The sequence below is a fragment of the Myiozetetes cayanensis genome, unplaced genomic scaffold, assembly GCF_022539395.1.
Source record: "Myiozetetes cayanensis isolate MyiCay16 unplaced genomic scaffold, myiCay2020 scf2-11, whole genome shotgun sequence".
NCBI classification, from domain to species: domain Eukaryota; kingdom Metazoa; phylum Chordata; class Aves; order Passeriformes; family Tyrannidae; genus Myiozetetes; species Myiozetetes cayanensis.
Window position 1 is genome coordinate 56860146 of NW_026087411.1, and position 27735 is coordinate 56887880.

The 27735-nt window shown below is 41.0% G+C and overlaps 1 protein-coding gene across 1 annotated transcript; it reads left to right on the plus strand.

The window, feature by feature from the left end:
- The first annotated feature begins 1645 nt into the window (after positions 1-1645).
- IFNGR1 (interferon gamma receptor 1) lies at positions 1646-27735 on the plus strand. The gene is made up of 7 exons (XM_050314216.1): positions 1646-1804; positions 12291-12405; positions 12806-12978; positions 14426-14574; positions 15279-15453; positions 16481-16596; positions 21569-27735. The coding sequence occupies exons 1-7, from the start codon at positions 1714-1716 to the stop codon at positions 22070-22072; spliced, it is 1323 nt and encodes a 440-aa protein (XP_050170173.1). The 5' UTR covers positions 1646-1713; the 3' UTR covers positions 22073-27735.

The following is a 27735-nucleotide window of genomic DNA, read 5'->3' on the forward strand; positions in this document are numbered from 1 at the left end:
GCTTAGTGTGGTGTAAAATATAATTTCAATCATAGAGTCACAGAATCATATAGGTTGGAAAAGACTCTTAAGATCAAATGAAACACTACCAAGTCTACCACTAAATCATGTCCCTAAGTGCCACATCTACACTTCTTTTATATATCTCCAGGGATGGTGGTTCAACCACTTCCCTGAGAAGCCTGTTCTAATGTATGGTAACCCCCTCAGCGTAGAAATTTTTCCTAATATTCAATCTAATCCTCCTCTAATGCGACTTGAGGCTGTTGCCTCTCATCCTGTCATTATGTGCCAGAAAATACATTTTGTGTTAGAAAATATCAGGCAACCCTGTCACCATCCAGGAAGTTATTCACATGCCAGTGACTGGTCAATACTTCAATAAAGACAGTTAAGTGCTTGTTGTACTCATATTAAGTTTTTTATTGCACTTGTATTAAGCACAAAGGTCGGGCTGAGTATAGTGTGACTACATAATGTCAGCATAGTTTCACAATCCATTTTCTTCAGCCTTAGCATAGCTGGTTTAGCTCTCTATCCCACACTGATCCTACAACCCACAGCACCACCTCATCAGCTGTGGGAACACCATAATTTCTGAGGCTGTAACAGTGAAGTGTTTTCTTCAGCATCTAGTGCTGGCTTATGATCTCCCCTCCCATTGCTGCTCGTTCCTCCCCATACAGCAAATTGTGAAGTCTCCTCAGTTTTGCAAATATGGATGGTAGGTGAGAAAAATTCTGGGACAGGAAATAAAGGCAAGTGAACAGCTGACCTTTTTCCAAGAGAGGTATGAGAAACGGTAGGAGTAATAGCTCTGTTTCCTTCTGTCTCCTTGAAAGCCTGAGATGTGTGGGTGTCAAGGATCCCTCAAGGTGCCTCCATTTTAGGTCTAGAAGAAGTGTTATTTGCAGAATATCTGACAAGGGCTTAAAAGATTGCTACATCCTCCTCACAGCTGGGGTGATGTGTAGCAGAAGAGGTTTCTTCCGTGTCCATCTACTCATCTGGCCGAGGGTGGCCTCGAGTCTGAAGCATTAAGGTGCAGAACTACCTGGCACAGGGACACTGGATAGGAGACAGAGAAAGGAGGGTGGAAAAAGTTGCAGTCTCCATCCTGCTTTTGCAGCACTTCAATTTTTTGACGTGCATACACATTTGCAAGAATAGAATAAAGCCTCTCAGCATAAATTAGGATTCCTCTACATGTACTAATTCAGAGTACTGTTTCTGAAACTTTCCACAGGGTAAACGCTTTGTGTTTTTTCAAAAGATGGGGAGAGAGCACAAGTCCCAACATGACGAGGAGGAGGAGGAGAATGCTTTTCCAGCGGCTGGGGCTGACAGATATAGCACAGCAATCGCACTTAAAACACAGCATAACAAAGTCAGGGCGGGCATCGCAGAGGGCACGACTGTTTATCACTTCGACCGGTGGCCACTGCCAAACCCGAGCCCTCGCCTCATCCGCTCTGCAAGTCCCAGCTCCTCCTCCTCCTCTTCCCGCGGCGCCTCTCAGGCACCGCCCGACAGCGACCTCCGCACCGCCCCCTCGCTGCCGGCATCCCGCCCCTTCCCGGCCGGGCGCAGGCGCCGCGGCGAGGCAGGGCACAGGGGAGCGGGGCGCGGTGGGGCAAGAGGAGCTGAGGTGGCCTATGCTCGGTTCCCCCCCTCCTCCCTCCCCGCCCTTTCCCCCAGCCGCCGCCGGGCGCCATGCGGGTGCCGCTGCTGCTGCTCCTGGCGCTCACAGCGCTGCTGGCGTCCCGCCGGAGCGCGGCCTCCCGCGGGGAGCAGCCGCCCGCAGGTAACGGGCGGGTGGCGGTGGGATGGGATGGGATGGCACGGGACGGGACGGGAGGGGCAGGCCGACCGACCGACCTCTGTGTGGTCTCCTGAGTGACGACGGGGCCGGCACCGTCCCGGAGCTCTCCGTGACCGAGCGCTGCCGGTTGGGCCGCCGGCCCGTGTCCTGCCGCCGGCCCGTGTCCTGCCGCCGGCCCGTGTCCTGCCGCCGGCCCGTGTCCTGCCGCCGGCCCGTGTCCTGCCGCCGGCCCGTGTCCTGCCGCCGGCCCGTGTCCTGCCGCCGCCCCCTGCGGGCGCCGGGGCGTGCGAGCAGCCGGGCGGCGCCGGGGGCGGGGGGAGCTGCGCCCCGCTTTGCTGAGCGTCGCCCCCCCGTTCCCCGGGGCGGTGCCGCGCTGTCCCGCCGGTGCCGGCCGAGCTGGCTCTCGGTTCAGCCTTACCGGAGAGGCCGTGTCGTGGCGCCCGCACCGGCCGCGCGGTGCTGGCATCAGCCCCTTGCTTCGGGAGTTTGGACGCCTTGTCCCGCAAAGCCTGAGCGGGGTGTGCGTCGAACAGCGCCATGCTCCGCTGTGCTTTGTAATTTCGCGTGTCCAAAGAGGCACAGAAGCTGGGAATTTCAGTGCGAAAATGGGGAGCACGGGACTGGGGAGTCCAGATAAGGCATCGGGCTCGTGGCAAAAAAAAAAAAAAAAAAAAAAAGGCAGGATCCATTTACCTAAGATGCTACGTGCAGTAGGCCACAGAAATGCTGGCTCTGTGCCCAGGCTCCTTGAATTCTGCAAATGGAGATTTCCTGAAGTTTTAGAGCCATGCCCACATGAAGTGACAGAACTTGATTACCTGTTGGGATGGGCCACACCATATGGAAGTCTACTTAAGTTTGTCTTATGTGGACTAGGAGCAGTAAAAATGGTAATCTGCCTGCTTTCTTGTCCCTTGATAGTTTACATCTTGACTATCTAATTTGTATGAGTTGGTGGCTGATTGTTAACATGTAAATCTTGCGAGGGAAACTCCCCTTTTTTCCACATTTGAGTAGTAAGGTGACTTGGTATGTTAAATTGTGTCTTCCGTGATCTGAATTAACTTCTTTTAATGGTGCGTTTTTATTGCTAGTAAAATATTCCACTTTTACATTGTATTAAGCATTTTTAAGGTAAAAACCATAATGCCAGTAAATCACTTCTAAAAAACCTGCTATAATCCAGCACAACGCATGAACAATTATCTCTGTGTAAGAGTACAGGCAGTGCTGTGATGTAGATGATGTAGCAAGCTTCCTAGGAGCAAAAAGCTCATCTTTCTGCCCATGAGTGTAGCAAACCGTCAGCTCAAAGGAGCAGAATATGCTTCTGAGTTAGGCTTTGAAAACAAGCATCATTTTCCTGGTGACTTGCGTATGACAGATTGAATCGCGGACTCCTGACTTGATGGACAGAAATCGCTTTAATGCCTGTGATCCAGGGGTTTTATCTCATTCACTTTCAGCTGGGAGTGGTTAAGCAAACTAAGACAGAAGACAGCTGCAAGTCACACATCCATCTCTCTCTCTCAGACTGGCTCATCATGCACACCACAGACACAGACCTTGGAGTTTCAAGTTACTGTTTTCATACGATTCACATGGTAAATCACAAACCAGAGTTTAGCTCTCCCTGGGCAGTAAATTATGGCTTAGAGAAAACAACACAAGGTCGTCTGAACATTCTTCAGGCCTTGCTCACGCTTGGCTGCTACACCTGCACTTGGGTTGGTCTCAGCCAGTATAATCATGCCCTTCAGAGACTTCATCATTTAAGTAAAAATTTAGGTTTTCAGTGAATAAAAACATCATGAAATGAATTCTAGTTAATACTACTGTGTATTAGTTGAATGAAAATGTTGGTTATATGTGTAGTGACCAATACAATGTTCTTACTTCATAATTATATTGATGCAAGCAGATTTGCTGATTTACAGTGGAAGAGTTGATGTACAAGGGGAAGTCTGAAGCATGTTTATGATGCTTTCACACACAGAATCACAGAATGGGTCAGGTTGGAAAGGACCACAGTGGATTATCTGGTCCAACTACCCTGCTCAAGCATGGTCATCCTAGAGCACGTGGCACAGGATTGTGTCCAGATGGTTCTTGAATATCTCCAATGAGAGAGACTCCACAGCCTTTCTGGGCAGTCTGCTCCAGTGCTTGGTCACTAGCACAGTAAAGAAGTTACTTATATGGAACTTCCTGTGCATCCGTTTCTGCCCGTTGGCTTTTGTCCTATTGCTGAGCACCACTGAGAAGAGCCTGGCTCCATCCTCTTGATACCCTCCCTTCAGATACTTGTGAACATTGATGAGGTTTCCTCTCAGTCATCTCTTCTTAAAGGGTGAAAAGATGCAGTCCCCTCAGCCTTTACTCATATGAGGGATACCCCGGTCCCTTGAACAGCTCTGTAACCTTCTGCTGGACCCACTCCAGGAACTCCATGACTCTCTTGTACTGGGGAGGCCAGAATTTCATTGGCAACAGTTGTATGATTTTTTTTTTTTTCTTAAGTCTTAGTAGGGCTTTCAATATTCCAGTAGTGTAATACTTACCTCAGTGCTGAGTGTATAATGGGGAAATGCCCAGTCATCCTGACATTCTGTTGTAGGACACCCTTTTCCTTGGACAAGCCAGACAACCTGGCAGCCGTTTCCTACAGCTGAGCATCTAATGTGTCTGCATTGATAGGGCTGTGAATCCTCAGTGAAGCTAGGCACTTGTTGATAGGAAATCTCAGTCTATATTTTAGTATTCTGCAAGAGGAGGTCTCTGGTCAAGACTGCAGTATTAGAAGCAGATTCGGATGCTGTGGTAGCAATTCAGGTGCTTTTTGCACATTGAAAGCCAGATTTCCAAGGACATGTGTAGTTCATTTGTGCAGCTGACTTCCCGTTATACTTAATAATCATGGTGGTCTTGATTTGTTCTTTTATGGTTCAGATTACTGCCAGTCATAGCCATTGTCTGTCCAACTGAAAACAAAAACAAATTAGATGGTAGAAAGTTATGTGTTTAGATATCATCGATTATAGTGACTTCTCATCTCTAATAAAAGTGAAGAATAGTTGTAAAATAGATAAAACTATATTTAGCTTCTACTATTACATTATTTTTTTTTTAGTATCCATTCTGTGCAACTTACTGTGGTTTTTTTAAGGTGGTGATCTGAGTCTGCCTCTCCTCTCCATACAACTTGTGGAGATTTTTATCATAAGCAATGCTTTTAGAAGCTCCATAGAAGAGCGTCAAACCTTTGAGCCCTGAGGAAATAAAATACTGTCATAAATAGAAGCTGTAAAAATGCTCTAAATACTATGTATAGTGTTTATTCCCAATTCTTATGAAATGATTTATGTTCGTTTCACTAAATATTTAAAAAAATAATAGCTTTAAATTTTACCCCTGGTCATTGTACTCCCTTCACTTGTAAATTAATTCCTTTTTGAATTTAGGATCTTTTGTGAACTTCTGGTAGAACCTTCTGCATAGAATTGCTGTTACATGCATTAATTTAAGCTCGTTTGTAGTAACTTTAAGTAAGTACCGTCAAGGTACAGGAGGGGCATTAAGAGAGTAATGTATGTCTTGTGTTTCTTTTGGAGGGATCAATAAAAGCAAGTGAAGGCAAACACATGCAAGCATTTCCATATACACTATGTGGCTTCTCCCACTTAGGAGAAGGCTGGGCAAATAGCAGGCACAACATTTCTTGAGCACTTTACTGCTTGGTGTGTACCAGTCGGCCGAGCTCCCCATCAAAGCCAGCTGACAGGCAGTCTACCTTCCAGCAGTCTAACTAGAGCAGGAATGGGCTGTTTAGTGCCTGGCCTGCCAGAAGTGCACACAGAATGGGTAGGGTGCGTGCTAACCCAGGTGTGCTACCTCAAAGGAGAACATGGCAGAGGGCAGAGCCCCTGCTCTGACAGCCCTTTTCCACTTCTTGCCATGGCAGGTGCTTTGTGCTCCTGTAGCCTGTGCTGAGGTCTGACCTCTTCCTGCTCAGATTCTGTCCTATGGTTCTGGGCAGCACTTCTGGCTCTCTTCTATCCCCAGATGGCTGTACTCTGCTTTAGTATAGACCAATTTTGTTTGATTCAGAACAGATTGAAGTGAGGATCTAAATGATTAGAGGACCATTTGTCATGGTATTAAGCCCAGCCAGCCACCAAGCCCCAAACAGCTGCTTGCTCAGTCAGCCACCAGAGGGAATGTGGAGAGAATCAGAAGGGTGAAAGTGAGGAAACTCATGGATTGAGATGAAGTCAGTTTAGTAGAGAAAGCAAAAGCTGTTCAGAACAAGGAATTAATTCACTGCTTCCCATGGGCAGATGGGTTTTCAGCCATCTCTAGGAGAGCAGGGCCCAGTCACACGTAATGTTTACTTGGGAAGGCAAACACTATCACTCCAAATGTGTCCCTCCCCTTCCTCCTTCTTCCCCCCACTTTATATACTGAGCATGATGTCATATGGTATGGAATATTCCTTTGGTCATTTGGGGTCAGCTGTCCTGGCTGTGTCTCTTCTCAACCTCCCATGCACCTCCAGCTGTCTTGCCAGTGTGGCAATATGAGAAGCAGAAAAGACCTTGGGTCCGTTTAAGCGCTGCTCAGCAATAACAAAAGTATCTCTGTCACATTACTGCGTTCAGCACAAATCAAGAACACAACCCTGTGCTACCACTGTGAAGAAATTTAGCTCTACCCCAAACTAAAACCAGCACATTCTACCCCGTATCCATAATACCATTTACCTCATGCCCAGGTCCCACACTAGTCAGTACAGCTTCATTAACCACCAGCACCCTTCTCATTCTTTGATATAATGCACAGATATCTTTCCCTTAGCCTGTGGACCACCCCTGCAAAATGTCCATAAACCTCATGTTGAACTCTTTTAGTCCATGACTTTTAGGCTCTGTTAGGATGGTCACTTGGTTCAGGAGAGGTGATGTGTTGCTTGGAATTAGTGGACACCAAAGCCAGCGCAGAGCACTGCTGCATTGCAGCCGTTTCTTGTAAGGCTTCTCCCTTGTTTCTGGTGGTTCTTGTTATAGTAATTCCTGTAACACAAATCATGGCTTACAACAATTTAAAGGCACATTCATTCTGGTCTTCAGCCTGGTCCTTTTGTGCCAGGTTATTGGGTTTAACATTGCAATGAACTCCTCCCCTTGTCCAGAGCCTGGCCGCAAAAAGGGGTTCCTGCTAGAGCCCACAATTAGTGTAATCCACATCACGGTCCTCCATGGGCTTCATGGGCCAACCTGCTTCACCATGGTCTTCATCGTGGTCTGCAAGGGAATCTTTGCTTCCCCTACTCCAGTGTGGTCTCCCACTGACAGTCCTCTTTGAACTTGTCTAGTTGTGGGTCCTTCCCACGGGCTGAAGTTATTCACAAACTGCTCCAGCATGTGTCTCCCGTGGAGTCACAGGCCCTGCCAGCAAACCTACTCCAGCACGGGGTCACATCCTCCTTCAGCCTCCACCTACTTTGGCATGGGGCCCTCCATGGGCTGCAGGTGGATCTCTGCTCCGTCGTGGACTCATTCACATGTAACAGTACCTTCAATTCAAGTTCACATCAAAGTTCCAGCCTCTCCAGTACAGGGACACAGACAGCAGCAGCAATACCCTGGCCACCTGACAGCCCTGTTGCGTTGCTCTGGCTGTTATCAGAATGTTACCAGGAAAGAAATAGAAAACTGATAAGCAGTGAAAGCAAGGAGTACTGGACTCTGATATAGTGTCAGAAAAGCAAGCCCTTTGGCAAGCACAGGGGCTTACTTACTACTAACTAAACAGCACTAACAGCTATAAATTCAACCTAGTACATCCCAATCAAGTATGTCACTATCTCAAACCCTTCAAGTCCCATACTGTGCACCAAAAAAACCAAAGGAAATGGAGCCTCCAGAGACACTCTAAATTCTTTTTATGTGCTGTTTTTCATTCTTAGCATTGACTTGCTGCCTTCTGAATCCACTTTTTAGAGTATTGGCTGCCTTTTTGTCACCTTTTTTTCTTTTTTTTTTCTCTTCACTGTGTATGGCTTCAGAGTCTTGCAGAAGCATTCTGGGTAGTGCAGATTTCTCTGATTTTTTTCCCATGTCTTCATTTTCAGTGGGGGTGAAAGCTAAGGAGAAGGACTTTTTTACGTTTGTGAAGTCATCTTGAAAACTACTATCCTTTCTGAGTGGACTTAATGTGGATGTGTGAGGTCAGGTAGAGCCCAGGGGTGGCACAAGGGAGACACACTGTTTTCCCAGTCAGGGGCCCAGAAGGGACTGATCTCTTAGTGTTGCAGCTGGCTGTCTTTAAATGACAAGTTACCCACTTGGCATGAATCCACAGTAAAGTTCAAGCTGTTGTCCCTCTTGGCCTATTGAAGTGGCTTAAAATTGTTTTCGTATGATGTATCACTTGGGGATTGTAAGGATTAGCTTTTTTTAATGGCAATCTGAAAAAGGAGCAAGATGTTTTTACTTAGGATCTGCATTTAGATTTAGCAGACCCTATTCTGGTACGTGCATTATTGCACTTCCAGTTAAATTCCACTTCCGTGAACAGTGATGATGAAAACCTCTGAGTATACAGTAATGCCTCTGTGCATTATATCAAATTCTTCCTCTGCCAGAATGAGAGGAGGAACTTTGGAGTTGCTCAAGATATAAACATCAGCTGAAAGGGTGTCTCTTTTTTACGTCTCTGAATTGTCCAGTTCATTGAATCAATTTTTGCTGTTGGGCAGTGAATTGCTGAACTTCAATGAACAGCTAGAATATCTACGTATGTAAAAAACATTACATCCTTCTGTATATGCTTTAAAAATATATTTTATTGGATATATGGCTGCTTCAAACTTGTATTTCATAAATACTTTCCATAGGTAGTATTCAGAAGTGAAAAAGATAGTCAAGTTTCAAACTAGGTTAGAAATCTTTCTTTATGTCTACATGGTCTGCATATGTCTGACACCACTGAGATTTGTGAGAGATGTGCAGCATGGTGTTCTTGACTTGGGGAAGTGAATGTATGAAACAAGACAAGTTAGACTTGTTCTTCACAAGTTACCCTTGTAGATAAAAGCAGGCATTTTCTGACTTCGCAATGGATGCTTTTGAAGCAGAACTGCATCATATATTGCTTGCAAGTAGTGAATTAGTGCTAAGTTGTCTTAGTTTTAGAAGATACCACTAACTACACTTGTTTCTGTTACTTTGAACAAAAACCCAACCCAACATCCTCCTTATTTCTTAGCAGCCTGAAATCAAGCAGCAGCAGATACTTGAAGTAAAAAAAGGCTTTGGTGGAGTTTGGCATTTAATTTCCTCCCACATGTATTTTCTTCATGTCTGCTGTGCAAGTTTGCTAAATATGTAAATGTGTACTTAATCTTAAATAGATATGATAATTGCACATTGAGAAGATATTTGATTATTTATATACAAACATTGCACAGTAGTCACACCTGCAGGGGTCTTTGCCACCAATATGGCAGCAGTAGTCTGGATTGTTTATATATGGACAAATAAATACATTTCTTTCCAAGTTATAAACTGATGCAGGTGTGAGTTTGCTAAGATAAACTGTGCAGTTACATTGCCACGTCTGTTTTCTGTTAAATGCTCAACTTCTAGTCACCCTGTGACCATGCTTGTCTTTGCTTTTACCCCCTCTTACTCCTACCTTTGCTTTCCAGCATTCCTGTCCTTTATCCTCAAAATCCAAGCATGTGTAATGTCTTTTAGCGTGCTTTAAAAAATTGGAACTCTGACTGGCCTTCTTTTGTCCTTTATTCCTTTATTCTCTGGATGTAGAGTTGCTGTCTGGAGTTCTTTTATGTTGTTTTATAATGCAAATATACAGCTCCATTTCTGTGAAAAAGTTGTTCTTGCTGCCATGTCTATTGGCTTCTTGTCAGACAACATTGCTGTCTTACAAGGCAAGGTGAAGTTTGGATGGAAATCGCTTTATTTGAACTGGAGGCAAACTAGGACTTGTTGAGTGTTCTGTGTAATGTATCACAACATGAATCACTGATCAATTTTCTTCTTTTTCCACCCTTACTTTCTCACTGTTCGAGTTTGCACCTTGAGTGTTGCTGCATTTATGTTTATTATAAATTAAAAGGAGTTTTATGTTTAAAAGTGGCCTTTGTGACCTAGCTGATGTCATCATCTTCCAGTTTTGCCTGCTGAACAACATAGAACATGGTGTAATGTTTAAAAAAAAATGAATGCTTCATCATGGGTTAGGTAAAACAGTGTTCACATAAAGTATTATGGCATTATAATTGGCAATAGGCAGAAGTAACATCTAGAAAGATTAAGTGTTAGAACTTTGAAGTTCTAGACTCTTTATGCTGGAATGAAATGAGGCTGGGGTGTCCCAAGGCTCGGTCTCTGGACTGGCTGGAGGAGAAACCATTAGAAGTCGGGCAGGCTGAGTTGAGCTGCTGTGAGCTGGACAATAAAGAGCATTTGTTTAGATCCCTCTGCAAGGCCTCACATGTCTTGCGAAAGTCAACAGCATCTCCCATTACAATATCACTGGCTAATTTACCAAAGATGCATTCAACTCCTGCAGCCAGGTCATTGGTAAAAATACTGTACAGAACATGCCCTAGAGCTGAGCCCCAAGGGACACTGCTGGTCATGAGCCAGGTGCAGCTCCATTCACTGCAGCCCTTTGAGCTCTGCCCTTCAGCCAGTTCTTCACTCAGTACGCTGTGAACCTGCACATCCCACAACTTGTTTAGGACGTGGTGGGGGACACTATCAAAAGTCTTACTAAAATCCCAAAAAAGTACGTCTACTGCCTTCCCTTCATCCACTAGGCAGGTGATTTTATCGTAGAAAGAAAATAAATCAGTTAAATAAGACTTTCACTTTGTGAACCACTATTGACTGCTCCTGATGATTGTCTGTAGTTTCCTGGGTCTTTCCGCATGCCCTTCTTGTAAATTGGAATAGTGGCTAGTGTCCCGTCAGCAGGGACCTTCCCAAAAGTTTGGCAGTTGATGGAGGGGTCCTACTGTAACATCTATTACCTCCTTCAGTGCTCTGGGGTCAACCCCTTTTCTTAAGCAGTTTTAATTTATATAGTAGTACACAAAAGTTACATTTAGTAAGACTAACTACACCGTGCCTTAAAATTGCGTGTTTGAAGTAACATTTATGTGCTTGACACCTCTTCTGTCAACTTGTCACCTTTTTTTTTAATGTGGTTGTGAATTTGATGATTGTGTTTCTTTTTTTCCAATAGCTGAAATACCACTTTTGTATGTACTAAAGCATAAACCACAGAACCATTTGCAGAGTATCTATGTTAAAACCTTGGTGGTTGATAGCGTATCTCAGCCTCAGTGTATTACTTTCGGTAATGTGTTATGCTTGTGGTCTTGCTCTCAAGATGTGAAAATTGTTTACTTTCCCTCAAAATATCACAGAGTGAAGTTGCAGCACTTGCTTTGTGAACAAGCAGCAGCTTAGAGCAGATCAAATATGAGTTATCTGTCAACATTTCATAAAAGCTATATTGAAAATACTAAAGATGCCAAACCAGGCATTGAGAAGCTGAGAAGTAACAGTTAAAGTCAGTTGAGGGACCTTCCTTTCTATTCTCTTCCTGTCATGTGACAGCCTTCAGTAGTGACAGGATCCTGTAATTTTCCTTCCCCGGCAGCTGCTTCCTTGATATCGCTATTGATGCTTAGAAGAGATACTTGCTGCACAAGGAAAACTGTCAGTGCTGCTTTTTATTTTTGTACTGTTTTACTGCATTACCTCAGATGCTGTTTACTAAGTATACTTTGAATGCTTTCTTGTATGTGGAACTACATTATAGCTTTCAGGGTTCAAATTCCTTACAAACGTTTGTAATTTATTTTTGTCATCACATGTTACTGAAAATAGTGCTGGAGTGGTAGAAGTCATTGTTAGAAAATCATGTCGAATCCGAGCTTTCCCCAGCAGACCTGTTGTCTTTTGGCCTTGATACTCCAGCTTTGGTATCTCCCACCTCACCCTCCACCCGCTCCAGTTGAATTTCTGAACAGAAAGAGAATCCAACAGGAGCTGGGCTAATCTCCTCTAACTTGAGTAAACTCATACTATCTGTCTTGCTGATATATCTGTAAAATACCAACATAGGGGTGTAATCGGCACTGCTTATGAACCTGATATGGGCAATCTGATGGGCTTGCTTTCAGTGGGCATGGGTTATTTGATGTTCTGGGTTGCAAACAGGATGAAAGCTGTCTGTAGGAGAGAGAATAATAAATCAACTTACAGGGCTCTCATGTGTTTGTACTGGTGGCAAACTAGTTCATTGAGGGGGAAGTATTTGGGATTTTTATGCCTACCATGTTGCCTTTTCTGAATAATTTAGGAGAACATTTGACTGTTGTTGTACTTGAATAGGTCTGTTTATCAAAGTGCAATTGTTCTCTTTCTTCTAGTGCCTTCACCAACAGAAATTGTAGTAAGATCTGAAAATTTCAGAACTCTTTTGCATTGGCAGTACCCACCTGTGTCTGAAACTCCTCATTTTATTGTGGAAATCAAGCCTTACGAGTAAGTTCTTACTATTTTGTCATTTCCTGTACCTGATATTCTCTGGAAGCACATGAAAGCAGTCGGTCATTAAATTTCAGTCAGTTTTGTGTCTATGTAGTGAAGTCATGTAGGGTTAAGGTTGTCCAGGTGTAAATTAAGGCAAAATCAAGTCAAGTAACAGGATGGTTGAGGTTGGCAGGGACATGTGGAAGTCATCTGGTCCAACCCCTTTGCCCAAGCAGGTCATCCAAGATCATGTCTAGTCAGCTTTTGAATATCCCCAGGGAAGGAGACTGCACAATCTCCCTGGGCAATCTGTCACTACCTGGCCACCCTCTCAGTTTTTTGTTATAGGAAGTGTATTGTACAGTGTTATACAGTTGAAATTGTATTAACTATTACTTGATCTGTTTTACAGTTTTGATTCCTATAAGACCGTCTCAACTTGTGTGAACACTTCAGCTTATTTTTGTGATCTCTCAGGGGAAATATGTGAGCCTTATTTGTCTCACTGGCTTCGACTTAAAGCTGTTATTGGGTCACAACAATCTGAATATGTTGAGACAAAAGAGTTTATTTTGCAAAGGCATGGTAAGTTGCATCACAACCTAAATCTTGTAATTTTTTCCCAAAATTTAGAAAGTTAATAATTATCTTTTTTTCTTGTATTATTGTGTATCATTTGGGAATATCTTAAATCCAGGAGTCCAGGATGAAATGAAACCTGGTGATTGTTTAGTAGAATTCCATAGTACTTGTTAACCTTGATGCTGTGATATCTGAATATTTGTTTCAAAACGTCTAAAGGCAAGAAGGTGATACTGGTGGTGCACTCTGTGAATCCTTCCCATATTCTTCCCTGTTGCCCCAGACACCAGTTTAGGGCAGGAAACTGTCACTGGACCCTATGGACCTTTAGGCATGACTGAAGTAGATAATGCTTTGGTTGACACCATAGTGCCATGTACTGACAACTTTGATACCAGGTACTATCTAGAAGCTGTAGGATTTCACCGTAGCTGGATATCTGAGTTTCTGATTCTTCATGTTAATCCTTTGGGCTGCTTTGGGAAAAATCAGTCTTTCACATCAATACTGTTAAAAGTAAATTTTGTGTCTAGAATCCAGGCCAATGCAGTAGAGTGTGGCAGGCTCTGGCATTTTGCAGGTGGTGCAAAGGAAATGCAACAGAGTGAGGAAAGACCAAGAGAATTCCTCTCAGGCTTGCTCCATTCTCAATGTACACCTTTCAGGGAGAACATGGCCCATGAAATTCTCTCTGACTTGGGCTATGCCTTAGATAGAGCTGGATTTCTGCAATACTGGAGCTGAAGAAGTGGAGTTCCTCTTTGTTTTCTGCTATGATTCCTTCTCCATCCAGTAGTCCTATGACTTGAAATAATGGCTGATTTCTAGTAGGGACGGAAGTCATGGTGATAATGCTGAGTTTGACAGTTTGCAGAAAATTGGTAGCCGTGTGTGGAGAAAAGAGAAAAAATCCTTTTCCCATTGAACAAGAAACTCGTGTTCAGTCAGATCATTTAGACACCAAAATTCCACAGACGCCATTACCATGGGAAATCAGGTTTCCAAAGTACTGTTGCTCAAGGTGAGATGTGTTTGGCTTTTTGTGTAGTCTTTGTTTCAGTACAGTATTGTTTTTAGCTGAGGTGATTTATGGTGAGATCTAGTCAGCGGTATCGTGTTTGGTTCTTGTTCATGTGTATGTTGAATTGCTGTTAGTCTTTTCTGTTGTCAACTGAATTGTTATGGCCTTATGTGTGTAGGAGAGTTGAATTTCTTAACAGTGGAATTCTTCATGGACAATCTGTTTCATTTTAGAAGCCAATTCATTAATGTATCCAAATGCCTTCATTACTTCTTAGCAACAGACAGGTCTGAGCACAGCTATAGACTTTAACAGCATTGAAATAAACATGTAATTCTTCTCAAATCTCTGACGAAGTTTGGAAAGCTAACTATAAATAACATTATGTTAAAAGATTTGGCCTAATACCTATGGTGCAATGTCTTGCAGGAAAAATAGGACCACCAAAACTGAATCTCTCAAGGCATGGTGATAAAATCATGGTTAATATTTACCATCCTTTATTCCCTATTTCTTGTATTGAGGACATTTATTTAAAGCTTGAGTACCTGGTGACTTTTCGGAATAGTACAAATGAGGTAAGTTCCAAAAATAAAACTTCAAATTAAAAATACTTGTTTACATTAAATACCTAAACAAGAGATTTACTCCTATGACAAATGGAACAAACAGATACCAAGAAAAAAATTGAAATCCTAAAATGTTGAGTGCATTACAGTGAGATATGTGACTGGAAGGTCTGGATTTTAGTTGTCCAAATGAATGTTAAAAAAAAATAGATTATCGCATTAGCTGTACACAAGATAGAGTTACTTGTCTCCACGCTACTGTTTCTACATATGTGCTAAAACATTGGTAACTTTACTTAGACCCCTTTCACTTGTCTAGAGAGACCTTTCATTTAAGAAATTTACCTTTCAAGGTATTGATATGAGTTTATTTAGCAATCATGAAGGGTGAACTTGAAGAAAATTACAGTAGATATGTTTACTTACAGTTACCTTTTCATATCCACCCAGGTAAAAATTTTGGAAGTGAATTAGGAGTGTGAATCTAGACTATGAACAGCACAAATTTTAGATGGAAAATACTATGTTCTGGTCAAATATAACATCTTAAGGTAGCCGGTAAGCTGATAGCTGAATTTCACACAGCTTTTGCAAGGGATATAGGTAATGTAGGAAACATTAAGCATAGTGTTCTAATGTTTTTGCAAGTGTTGGAAGGTGCTGTAACATTGTTCTGTTGAGTCAAATCATATGATGTGTCTTCTGTTTTTTAGGAGACTGAAGAGTTCTATGCAGACAACTGTACAATGGAAAAATGTAGCCTCAATATCCGAGTTCCTGATGAAGGTTCCACTTACTGTGTTTCAGCGAAGGGAATTTTTGATGAGCTGATGATTGGCACCCCATCAGAGGAAAGCTGCATTCTTGTTCCTGTCAAGCGGGCATTGAGTAAGAGGATTTTAAAACTATAGTAAGAAAATACTGAATCTGACCAGAGATCTGATCTAGCAAGTATTTGAGTTCTGATATAGCCGTGGGATGCCTATGGGAGAATAGAAAAAAAAAGGGAAGTGTGATCATTCTTTTCCAAATGCACTTTGACAGTTCTAAAGACCTTTAAAGATCGCATATGATTTTCAAGTAACCCTGACATTTTTTGGGTGCTTTTTCTGCTTCATTGGTATCACAAAACTTGTTTCCATTGCACCTGGTCATTGGTGTAATAAATAACAAATGGATCATTCACTGAGTTATGTGGGGGTTTTTTTTGTCTCTTCTGAAAACTCACTTTATGTTCAGTCTCATCACTGTATGCAGACTTTTAAGTTTGAAGCAAATATAAACTTGTGGCCATGAAATTTGTCTCTTAAGAGAACAAAAGGGAGCTAGTGACCCAGCTTTATATCTCTGATAACCTCTTGCAAAGTTTTTAATGTTACTTTAGTATGACCTGAAATTTCAGTAGAGAAAAGAGAGAAAATTGATAGAAGCAGCTGTGTTTTTATTGTACACACAAGAGCTGCAGTATGAGCTGGGGGGGAGGACATTAAGGAGAGTCAGACCAGTGGAATCTTACTGGTAAAAGTTAACAATTCTGTTTTGGAAGATTTTGCATTTTAATTGTATTGTACATAAACTGTGTGTAATTAGTTAATATGCTATCACAGGGAAAAAGTACAAATCTCCCCATCTGTCATGTCTTAAGGGACAAAAAATTAGTTATAAATTTCCTTTATTTCTATAAAAACATGATTATGTTTATATAAATTGAAAATCTTCTGTCATGCTAATTTTTATATACGCAATAAAAGTTGAATCACTTAAGTTTTCTTGAGTAAGAAAAGGTAGTAAATTGACACATTCACATGTTACAGCTAAGCATTTTGAGCTACTACAATTTCTGAAGTTGTTCTAAGTGATACAGCAGGGTCTTGTTTTCCCAAACTTCCTAGTAGATTTTGCTTTAATTTCTTAGGTGTACAATGGATCGTCATTGTGTGTGTTGTTATTGGGAGCCTGAGCGTAATGGTGATGGTATATTTTGGCTGCAAGAGACTAAGGAAAAGGAACATAACGCTGCCTAAGGCTTTGGTAAGTTCAGACTTCTTATCTGCATCAGGTTTTTAATATCCAACTATTTAACTTGTATAACTACCGCATCTTTATGCCTGTCTCCTTCTTTGTTTGTTTGGGAGTTTGGGGGTATTTTTACCATGGTGTAATAGATGTTTAGAATTTATACCAGTCTAACCTTCTGATAGGATCTGCAAACAGATGCCTTTTATTTTTTTTTAGGGATAGACATCAGTCTCTTTTTAACTGAAGTAGCAGTAGTTGATCTAGTTTGAGAGTTTAGTTCTTAAAAGCTCAGTGTGTGTGTACCTAGGCAGGTTTGTGTTTATCCTAGTAGCAGAGACACAGAACCACAAAATTGCTGAGGTTAGAAGAGACTTCTTGAGATTGTCTAGTCCAACCCCTTTGCTCAAGGAGGCTCAGCAAGAGCAGGTTACCCAGAATCGTATCCAGATGGCTTTTGAATACCTGCAAGGAAGGAGACTCCACAGCTGCCCTGGGCAACCTGTTCCAGTGTTTAACCACCCTCACAGTTCTTCTTACATTCAGATAAAATTCCGTGTGTTTCAGTTTACCCCCTTTTGTCCTGTCACTGGACAGCTTGAAATTCCTTCATTTAATATTGCAATACTGCTAACTGCTAAAATGTTCGTAGAGTTATGCAGAGTAAGGGGAGGAAGGGAGTGATAGAGCTGTAGGAAGAGGGAAGGAGGACTAGAGGAAGTCTGTTCTTTCACTGAGCAGTCACAGGGAAGAGAGGTCAGCAGCTGCTCTATCTTAAAAGCTCCTTGTAGCTGTCCTTAGGAAACAGTGGATGTTCCTTAAGGAGCAGAAGTACTTCTTGGTTTCACATCAGGCAAGAGTGGAGTGTCTAACTAAAGTATTGTTGTAATGTCCTCCCGGTGTCCCAGTTAGTCATGGCATAACAATCACAACTTTAAAGAACTGCCATGTGAGGCAAAAGTAAACAGGAATCAAAGCAAGTGTATCTTCTCAGTGGGTGTAGGAAGTCTCAAAAGGCTTATAGAGAGAGTAGCCCATGATCTTTGATTCCATGTTCTTCAATTTCAAGACCTTTTAAAATGACTTCTCCATAGTGCAGGGCTGGCTCAATGCCTAAGATCCCCCTATACCCTGCTTTCCATTCCATAAGAGGAAGACTCAACTTTCATTTCAGGCTTATACTTAAGTCAACTTTTCTGCTACCTGCTGGTGCTTTTTCTGATTCTTACAGGAATGACAAGACTGTGTTCTCTCTTTGTAGAATGGTTACAGGTATTCAGGAAACATTTGAGATTTTTCTTTGCAACTCTGTTTTTTTTTAGTTATACAAGATATATTTTTCATCTGCAGAAATTGTAATTGTTCCTGTAATTTTTGACTTATACTTACCACAAATAATTGTCATCTTACAAGAGAGAAGCTGCTTCCTTATCTTTTGTGAAAATGTTTTGTTTGTTTTTTTTTTCTTTCCTGTGAGCATCTATAGGGCAGTAACATGGTCTTCTATTTGTAAATTTACACATCATAAATGTGTTGTGAAATCATGCAAAGGCCATGCAGATTTTTGTCACAGTCCTGATAAGATTTGAAATGGACTTTTCAAACCCTCCTCCAGAAAATGTGCACCTGAAAATTACTGGGAATTCGTACATGGACAAGTCCTTAGAAAAGAAAGTTAAAAAAGAATCTTTTGATTACACTAACTGTTACAGATTGCTTGGGAGATGTTATTTATCTGTATTCTTGAGCCGGGCTTTCAGCAGCACATCTTCCTCGTCTGTTGAGACAGGGAAAGTCCTGAAAGCTCAGGTATTCTCACTGGAGACAGGAAGTTGTGTGAGCACCTGCACATGCCAGGAAATACTGCTGGCATCCATCTTAAGCTCACTGGCTGTCATATTGCCACTATTGGATAATCTGAAAAAAAAAGAAAAAATACTAACTTACCTATGGCAAATACTTTTCTTCCAACGGCAACCATATCTTAATTACTCTTGTTGCTTGAGATACTTTGAATGGCATTCCAGTTAGTGCAATAAGATATGATTCTTATCTTTGAAGCCAGAAACAACTGTGTGAATTGCTGAGTTGTCTTGTAGTCGTGACTCAGTGACTCTTAAAAACCTTTGGTGCTGGGAAATTCCCAGGAGTTTTTCTTCTGATCACTTCCTTCTTTCATGGATGGGAATGGGAGTGTCTTTGCACCATCTTGTGTTGGTCAGGAACTTGCCAAGAGAAAAATGTGTTTCCTTCTTAAAAAGTCTTGAATGTAGTTGTACTGGGAATAGGTATTTTATCCTCAAAGTCTCTCTATATATTCACTGTGAAATGCATGTCCTGTATAAGAGTACAAGGCAATCCCTTAACATATTTTAGGACTGTGATTTTTAGAAAATCCAAAGGGGACAGAAACAAGTACTCATTGGTTTAAGATGGAAAGTTGTCAATGCAGGTTTTAGCAATAGTTTGTACAATATTTTTTTTTTTTAAATTCACATTCCTCAAGTATTCCATCTTACACAGAGAATTATCTTCTCTTGTCACTTGCTGTGATTTTTTGCTAGATTTTTGCTACCCACCTCCTCACCTGGAAAAATATAGATGCTGGTCCCTTCAAGGTCATTGTTGTATAGCATGAATGTCCAATATTTTTTCAAATATCTGTATAAAGACCTTCTAAAAAAGTACAATTATCCTACCAACTGTTCTTAGCATTTTCAGTATCTACCCATTATTGATTGTATTCTGATTTTTGCAACTAACTTTTAAGCATCTGCATCTTACGAATTAGTGGTTTCCATGAATTCTCATGAAAATTACTCTGAATATTCTTTATATAGTATTCTGTCTCCACATAACAGAAAATGAAGATCCAGAGACAGTGATGGCTGAATGGCAGTTAAGTTGTAGTGTGTCAGGAGCCACCTTAAGGCACTTAGGGTGCTTACCAAGTTTTTCAGTGGCAGCCCTTGATTCCCCAGGGATTGCCTCACTTTGGTGGTGCTCACACAGCTGTTTGTAAAATTCACTTAGATTACAAATAACTGCTCTCCAGGGAGTGTTAAGTTTTTGGTTTCTGGTGGTTGTTGTTTGTTTGCTTGTTTTTTCTAAATTGCAATGGTTTCATCAATCCAGCCTAAAACATAGTAGCATCAACAGATAATCAGGGCTACTGAGGGGAAGGATAACGGAGCTGAAGTGAGAGATGGAGGCAAGTTCTAATGAAGTTAGCACACTGTCAAGGTATGAATGTGAAGCTCAAGTCTCACAACCTTTTAATCAGGGAGGACTCTTGAGTAACACAGTTAGATTCGATCATCTGGTTTTGATGGCCCTGTCAGTTGTTAGACTAATACAGACTGGGAGATTCTTTATGCCTGTCTGTAACTTTTCTTAACATTATCTTTTTTCCCCATTCCTCTTCCTACGTACATCCCTTTCTTCCTAATTTACCTCAATCTGAAATTTCAATGAGATTATTTTTCACAAAGCATCTAAAAAAACGGTGATTGTGTATTTTTTTAATACATTTGCGTATCTGTAATACTTGATAGTCTCTGACATATGTATATATAGGGAATTACAAATTTTGGAAAAGGGCACTATTAATTAATTCTTTCTCCCTAGGCATTCTGTTATCTTTAGGGAACACCATCAAACAGCTGAAAATTTACCCTAATTTGTTTTTCATATGTATGTGTTCTCGAGAACTCATTAAAAAAAAATTATAAGAATCTAAACAGCCTGAAGGCATATCATAATTGCTTAAAACAAGCTGGAGCCTGACCATTGAAGGAATTCATATGATCGTCCTGTGGAGGGATTTCAAAGTGAAACATTAAAGTTTGTTGCAGCATTTGAGGGAGTGCTTAGTGACACTGTGAAATAAGTGGGAAAACTTTGTCATAGATACGGTTACTGGGTATGTTTTCCTGAACACAGGCTCATTACCTGGTGTGCAGCACTGAGGTATTTCAATTTTTTTATTCTAAGTTATGCAACAGTAATGAGCTAGGTGGTAACCCACAAAAGACTGGCTCACCGATCATAAAAAATTTACAGTGTTTGTAAGTTCTAACAAAAAAAGGCATCAGCGGTCATTGGTTATGGTTACATAACTTTTTTATTAATTATTACTTCTCCCCATGTTTGCTAGTTATCTCTCTCCCTTCTCGTGCTAATTACTCTGCATGTGCAGTTCTTCCCTCCATGTGAGTTTGGGGTCCATTTTGAGTCGGTGGGCGGTGAGTTGGTGGTCACAGTCTCTCACTGCCGGAATTACCTTTCCCCCAGTTACTGCTCAGCTCTGCTGACCTCAGTCCTGGTGGCTCTCATCCAGACAGACCAATTATCTCATGGTTGTCTTCCCTTTCCCTTAAAACAAAAGATTACTAAGCATACAATGTTCACCATGCAGTTGCTTAATCATACCTGTCCAACTACAGCTACTGATTAACAACTAAAGTTTGATTCAAATCCCAAGGGGCTCAGATCTTGAGGGGCTTGATATCAGGTATACATAAAGGTTCCTGTGCCATTTTAAATCTCTTTCTAAAAAGTTCACTGCCCTCCCATTTGAGACAGTTGTCAGAAATTGTTGCAGTCGTCGTAAGTTACACTCATTAGCTATAGAGTATGAAAGGTTTCCCTGGCTAGTTGAAGAATATGATGTCTTTTTCTTCTTTTGCTATTTTCCTTTACATTGAAAACTTCAAATTACTTAAAATACAGTGGGTGACATGAAATGGATTTGGTTCTTGCAAATGTTTTTACACAGAGAAAGCGTTTTTCAGAAATTGCATACAAGTTTTAATGAAACAGTTGGAAAACATGGATATGGGCTAATGACCGCACCCGATTCTAATTTTGCAATTTCGTTTTGGGGTTGGTTATAATGACCTTAAATTTGTATTATCAACTTGTATCTTTTTTAACCTCTAAACTGAAGGGGTTTTTTGTGTGTTGTTTTTTTTTTTCTCCATTTAAGGTCAGTGTGATGAGGAACCTCAACAAAGACACCTTACTTGTAGGGCCAAAATTGGAGGGGAAGTATATATCTGTAATAAGCTTCACGTCAGGCCAGTCAGCATTGCCAGAGAATGGTGAAGTAACCTTGCTGGAGATAGAGCCAGAAGAAGAAACTGTTAGTCCTAAGAATTCCGGTGATGGAGAATCTTCTGTACTTACCCTGGAGGCACCAGCCAAAGCAGAAGAGGAGTCTGTGCAGGAAAGCACAGAGGAGGTATCTTATGATGCTGATGAACAGAATTACAAAGTAAAAGAGAGTTATTTCATTTCTGACAGTAGCCAAATGGATACATGCAGTAACTCTTCAGGTACAGAGGTTTCTGCCACAGAAACACGGCAAGAAGTCATTCCAAGCAGCTGTTTCAAGTTTTCTGGCTATGACAAGCCTCATGTTCCATTAAATATGTTGATGATAGATGTTGGTGAAGAACAGCCTGTGAATACTTACAGGCCAACTGAGTAACCAGGATAACAAAAGTGTTTAACCAGAACTCAGGAAAAACAGCATTACTGAAGATTATGGAAAATCTGAGTTAAATCATGAACATCTGCAATTTGTACTTGTTCTGATCCAACCAAAGTAACCAGTGCGCAAGTGGAAGTAGTGCCTGAAAACTGCATAAAAAGTGTGGGGAAATTTCATAATAACCATTTCTAGAAGAGTTTTTGTATACAATATAGTTTAGTATTTCCTATTTGAAGTAGCACTGTGTGTTTTTTAAGAATACTCTACAGGAAACATATTTCATGGGCTATAAAACAGCAACTGTACCATTAGTCACTTCTGTTTCAGATCCTTTTCAAAATTAATTTGATGAACATAGTACTTAAGAAGTCCTTTGTTTGATTATGGTAGAGATGTGCAAGAAATGTTTGAGAGTTTTTGCCATTATTGGAAGTGCCCTCTTGATTGCCTTCTTCTCTTGAAGGTATTTTTATATTAAATTAAATGCTAGTATTTCTTTTAAGGAAGAGTATGCATATAAGCTCTTCCTGTATAACTTAAGAATTTGATTCCATGTTAAAGAAGTAGGGAGTAATGGCCATAAACTAAAAATGCACAAAATTCCACCTCAACATGGGGAAGAACTTTCTTACATTGAGCGTGGCAGAGCACTGAAGCAGACTACCCAGGGAGGTCGTGGAGTCTCCCTCTCTGGAGACATTCCAAACCCACATGGACACATTCCTGTGACCTCTGTTCTAGGTGCCCCTGCCTTGGCAGGGGGGTTGGGCTGGATAATCCCCAGAGGTACCTTCCAACCGGATTTTGTAATTATGGGAAAGAACCAGTTACTTGTAGCTTTTCCTGTGACTAGAAATATGTTATTAGAATCATAGAATATCCTGAGTTGGAAGGGACCCATAAGGATCATCAAATCCCAACTCCTGGACCTGTACAGGACAGCCCCAGGAATCACATCATGTGCCTGAGGGCATCATCCAAACGCTTCTTGAACCTGTCAGGCTTGGTGCTGTGATCACTTCCCTGTGGAGCCTGTTCCAGTGCCCAGCCAGTTTTCTTCTGGGTGAAGAACCTTCTCCTAATATCCAACCTACACCTCCCTGAAACAGCATCCTGCCATTCCCTCAGGTCCTATAACTGGACAGCACAGAGATCAGTGGCTACCCCTCCTCTTCCCCTCACAGGGAAGTTGTAACTGCAGTGAGGTCTCCCCTCAGTCTCCTCCAGGCTGAACAGACCAAGTGACCTCAGCTGCTCTGCGTACAGCTTCCCCTCAAGGCCTTCACCATCTTTGTAGCTCTCCTTTGGACGCTTCCAGGACCATCACTTTGTAGATTTCAGTTAATTAGCAGGAGACATTTTCCTTTGTAGCTTAAGTCCTGTGACCAAAAAAACCTACCTGTTTTTAAAACTGCTGTTATTTGAGTATGGCTGCATCAATTTGGACCACCAAGATACAGTGTGTAACCGTGTCATATTCTGGATAACTCTGGAATGTATTAGCATGCTGGCTGATCATCAGTGAAAAAAAGTGTCTAATGGGTGTTGCACGAATTCTTAAGAAATTTTTTTCAGAATTCATAAGCCTGTTTCTTCTGGGGCATTTTTATTGTAATTCTTAGAACAATCCTTAAATACAAATCAATAGGACTTCTTCCAAACATGTTTTCTAGCAGGTTGAAAATTACTACCATTTTTCCCCTTTTTATGGCGTAACTCAGGAGCTACAACAAAATCACCTGCCTCTAAAAATACATCTCAAGACAATAGAAAAACAGTGTGGTAAGTTGTAGTTCATAAGCTATCGCCATCTGACAGCCCTCTGAATTTTGTGGCATAGAGATTGTAGTTTTGAAAACTGTAAGATAAGGATCTTTTTATATTTTTTTATTATATTTAAAATCCATTTAATCCATTTATTTCCCCTTAGTCAAGATTTGATAGGTATTTTCTATTTGTAGGATATGTTTTCTTCAGAACAAAAGAATGCTTTACAGACACAAGTTGGTCTATTCATACAAAATTGTATCTTTGTTTTAAAAGATGTCTTTGTAGGATTATCAGAACTGTTAGCATGTTAGAGCAGATGGTTTTGAAGGAAAACCAGTGATAGGAGTATTATTAAGATGAACTTAGCTTATACAGCAGTTTCTGGACTGCTTCCATTCCTGCATATATCAGATATTGACCACAGTGCTACAAAAAATTTTAAGACAGTAGCTATTTTTCCCATCACTAACTACAGGAAGGTAACAGATTGCTTAGCAGGATTTTGATAATTATAGGAAAAGCCAAATCAAGCATGTGAATTTTATAGTTATGCTGCAATGGAAAACCCGACTCAAAAGACTTGAGTATTTGTTAGCTGGCTGTGATTTGTTTCTGCATTATATTCAAACACAGTGAGATCACCTAGCAGCTTTTTCAATGTCATGGTCTAGGCTGAGTTCCTAGAAGGCAACGCTTAGTGACTTACTGCTTGGGATCCATTAATGTGTAGGTATCTCCATGGCAGAAGTGCAGAAAATAACTCTGTTGGTGTTACAAGAAGGCTTTTTGAAAATCAGCATTAACTTGCATTTAAAACTGCAGCTGAACTGACTTTTCAATTAATCATAGAATCATGGGATCAGCTGGGTTGGAAAGGACCTCTGAGATGGTCAAGTCCAACCCCTGATCCACTACCATTGCAGTTACTAGACTATGGCACTCAGTGCCACATCCAGTCTCATCTTAAAAACCTCCAGGTATGGAGAATCCACCACTCCCTGGGCAGCCCATTCCAATGCCTGATTACCGTCTCTGTAAAGAATTTCTTCCTAATATCCAACCTAAATGTCCCCTGGCAGAGCAATGCCCTCTTGTCTTACTGATAACTGCCTGGGAGAAGAGACCAACCCCCACCTGGCTACAACCTCCTCTCAGGTAGCTGTAGAGCGTGATGAGGTCTCCACTGAGCCTTCTCTTCTCCAGGCTAAACAATCCCAGCTCCCTCAGCCTCTCCTCATAGGACTTGTGTTCAAGTCCCTTCACCACCCTGGTTGCTCTTTTCTTGACCTGCTCCAGCACCTCAGTATCCTTCGTTTTAGTGATGTGGTTCATATCTGAAGCTTCTAGCTGTCTGTCTGCTGAGGAGGTGAGCAGCTGTGTCTTGTGCAGAGCTTGATGTAACTGCTTTCTGGGTTTGGAGGTTTGTTGACAAATATGAATTGTAATAAATACCTCAGAACTTTATAAATGTCACATAACTGTTTAGGTTAAACTTGACTCAGAAGGGATAAATAGAAACTGTGAAGTTGCCTTGGTTTTGGGAAGAAGTTTCTGATCAGACAGATCTGCGTATCTGCTGCGTATCTTCTTTACAACTGCTCAGAGTATTATATCTTCTTGCAAATAGTAGTTTGTTTTCCTTCTGTCAGTCTTGTCCAAAAAAAAATATGTTGATGTTCTCCAAGAGGGTCATGAATTACCTGTAGCAGGTAATTCGTGCTATATCCATGTGATATATCTGCCTCAAAGCCAAGATCCTGTCAGAAGAATGTAATTTCGTGGAAAATTAGATCTACATTCTTAGCAGTGCATGTGGAAACCCTGGTGCTGTTAGGAGCTAAGACTCAGCATCTTAGATTTGTGTGAACATAAGGGATCACTAAGTGTTTTATGTTCTGGAAGGTTCTCCTTTGCTGCCACACTAGAAGAGGAATGCAGATAGATGCATTTTAAAACCAAGTGACTGTCTCAGATTCTTTTCCCCCTGCAATACCTTGTACATTGTTCTGAATCTTTCAAGTCACATGTAGTCGTATGTGAGTAAAAGGACCCAGCCAGAAGCTAGGACATAATTAAGAACAACAATGTTAAGATCAATAAGAAACGGCACAGAAATAAATCATAAACATATGGGAAAAATTTGGCATGACAGATAGTCACATGTAATGGAAAGGCACTGTTATCTTGTAAGCTGAAAATCAGGAACAGTAACATTGCTACATACAATAACAGTGCTTGGTACTGGACCACATATATATGTATACACATGCACACAACTGACTTCGTCTTGTAATATTACAAGGTTAAATGTATTTTTTAATGAAAATTCCTGAACTCTAATTACAAAAGCCACTGAGTTAGCACCATCCCTGCAGGTCTGTCTTCTGTATGCTGTATACTTAACAAGTAGCCAGTAGCACAAGGATAGTTTAGATGTTTAAATTGTTCTGGCCAGCTTACAGGGTTTTTAAATTGTGAAATAAAGTTTAAGGGTGCACAAAGCATGGGATTCTTTTATTAGCTGTGACTTCCCAAAAATGTGAGGCCACAGTGAGACAAGGATGTCTTTCCAGGTCATTAAGCTCTGTTTCTCCCAGTCCTGTTTTTAGCAGTTGCCAGTAGTCGTATTGAGAGGCTAAAACAGGGCAAGTGCCTCATAGTATCTCTGTTAGAATACAATCCAGCAGATTGCAGTGTGAGGACTTCGTGGGACAAGGAAATGGAAATGTCTTTCTAGCTCCAGCTAGTCAGCATTGCTTCTGCAGTTCTGCAGTACCAAGTACCTAAGCAATGTCCATGTAGTTGGGAGGCTGTCAGGGAGTATTTATCTCTGCATTTTCACCTAATTTAGTTAGTTTATTTTAATAAATTAATATTCTTGTGAGGAAGAAGTAGTTTGCTTGAGCTTCTGGATATTTGTGCACAGCACCTTGACATAGGATATGAAAGTGCCTAACAATTACACATTCAAAATAATATTCATACCTTTTACAGACCTATCAGCTGTTCAGTATGACACACTTAGAAGGTTTCACCACTTCAGACTTTTTCAGGTGATTTTTACTCTTGTCCTGGCTTTTCAGAATTCCTCCCTTCCTCTCTCCTAAAGGCAGTTTGGGAAATGATGTAATATAGGACTCTCAAAATACTATATCCTGTGTAAGAGAAATTGCATCACAAAAATTTGGCCTAACACTTGACAACATTTCTAAGAACTTCTTTAGTTCTTGTTCTTGAGTGGACATTTTAATTTTTTATCATTAGATCTGCAGTTAACAGTGAAGTAATGTGGCAGTACTGTGTGCTGGCAAAGCATTAAATCTGCTTTTATGTGGTTTTCCACATAAATCAGCAATGTAGTTTAAAAAAAATTTTTTTTCATGAAATCTACTGATGTCTGGAAACAAGACACCATAGAGGGTCCCAGTTGCCTGGAACAGACGTGCACATTTATATGTAATGCTTCATTAGAAGATTGCAGGAAAAGAAAATTGCGTGAGAAGACCTGTTTTTCTCAGGGATAGGAGTAACCAGTTGCTCTGAAGTGTTGCCATCTAAACAGTTGAGTATTAATAAGTAAAAGATGGTGTACTTGGTTCAAATTAATAGTTTCAGCATGCCTAAAAAAAACCCAAAAAAACAAAAAACAAAAACATACAACCAAAACAACCAACCAAATACAAAGCACCTTTCATCTCATGAAATGACTTGCATAGATTTCTTCAATTATTTTTTGTAATTCAGTCCTCTAACTATGAAGTCCTTGTTCATTAATACTCTATGTGTTCTCTAAATGGATGCAATCATTGGGTTGAAGTGTGTAATTGAACTGTTGTAAATACTGTACATTTGAAATGTTCTTATGTGAAAATATAACCTCAAAAGAAGAA

Excerpts from the sequence above, each read along its gene's own strand:
- IFNGR1 (XM_050314216.1), top strand. The coding sequence starts at position 1,714 with ATGCGGGTGCCGCTGCTGCTGCTCCTGGCGCTCACAGCGCTGCTGGCG. Across the intron at positions 12,979-14,425 it reads GTTTATTTTGCAAAGGCATG|GAAAAATAGGACCACCAAAA; the intron begins GTAAGTTGCATC and ends AATGTCTTGCAG. Across the intron at positions 16,597-21,568 it reads TAACGCTGCCTAAGGCTTTG|GTCAGTGTGATGAGGAACCT; the intron begins GTAAGTTCAGAC and ends TCTCCATTTAAG.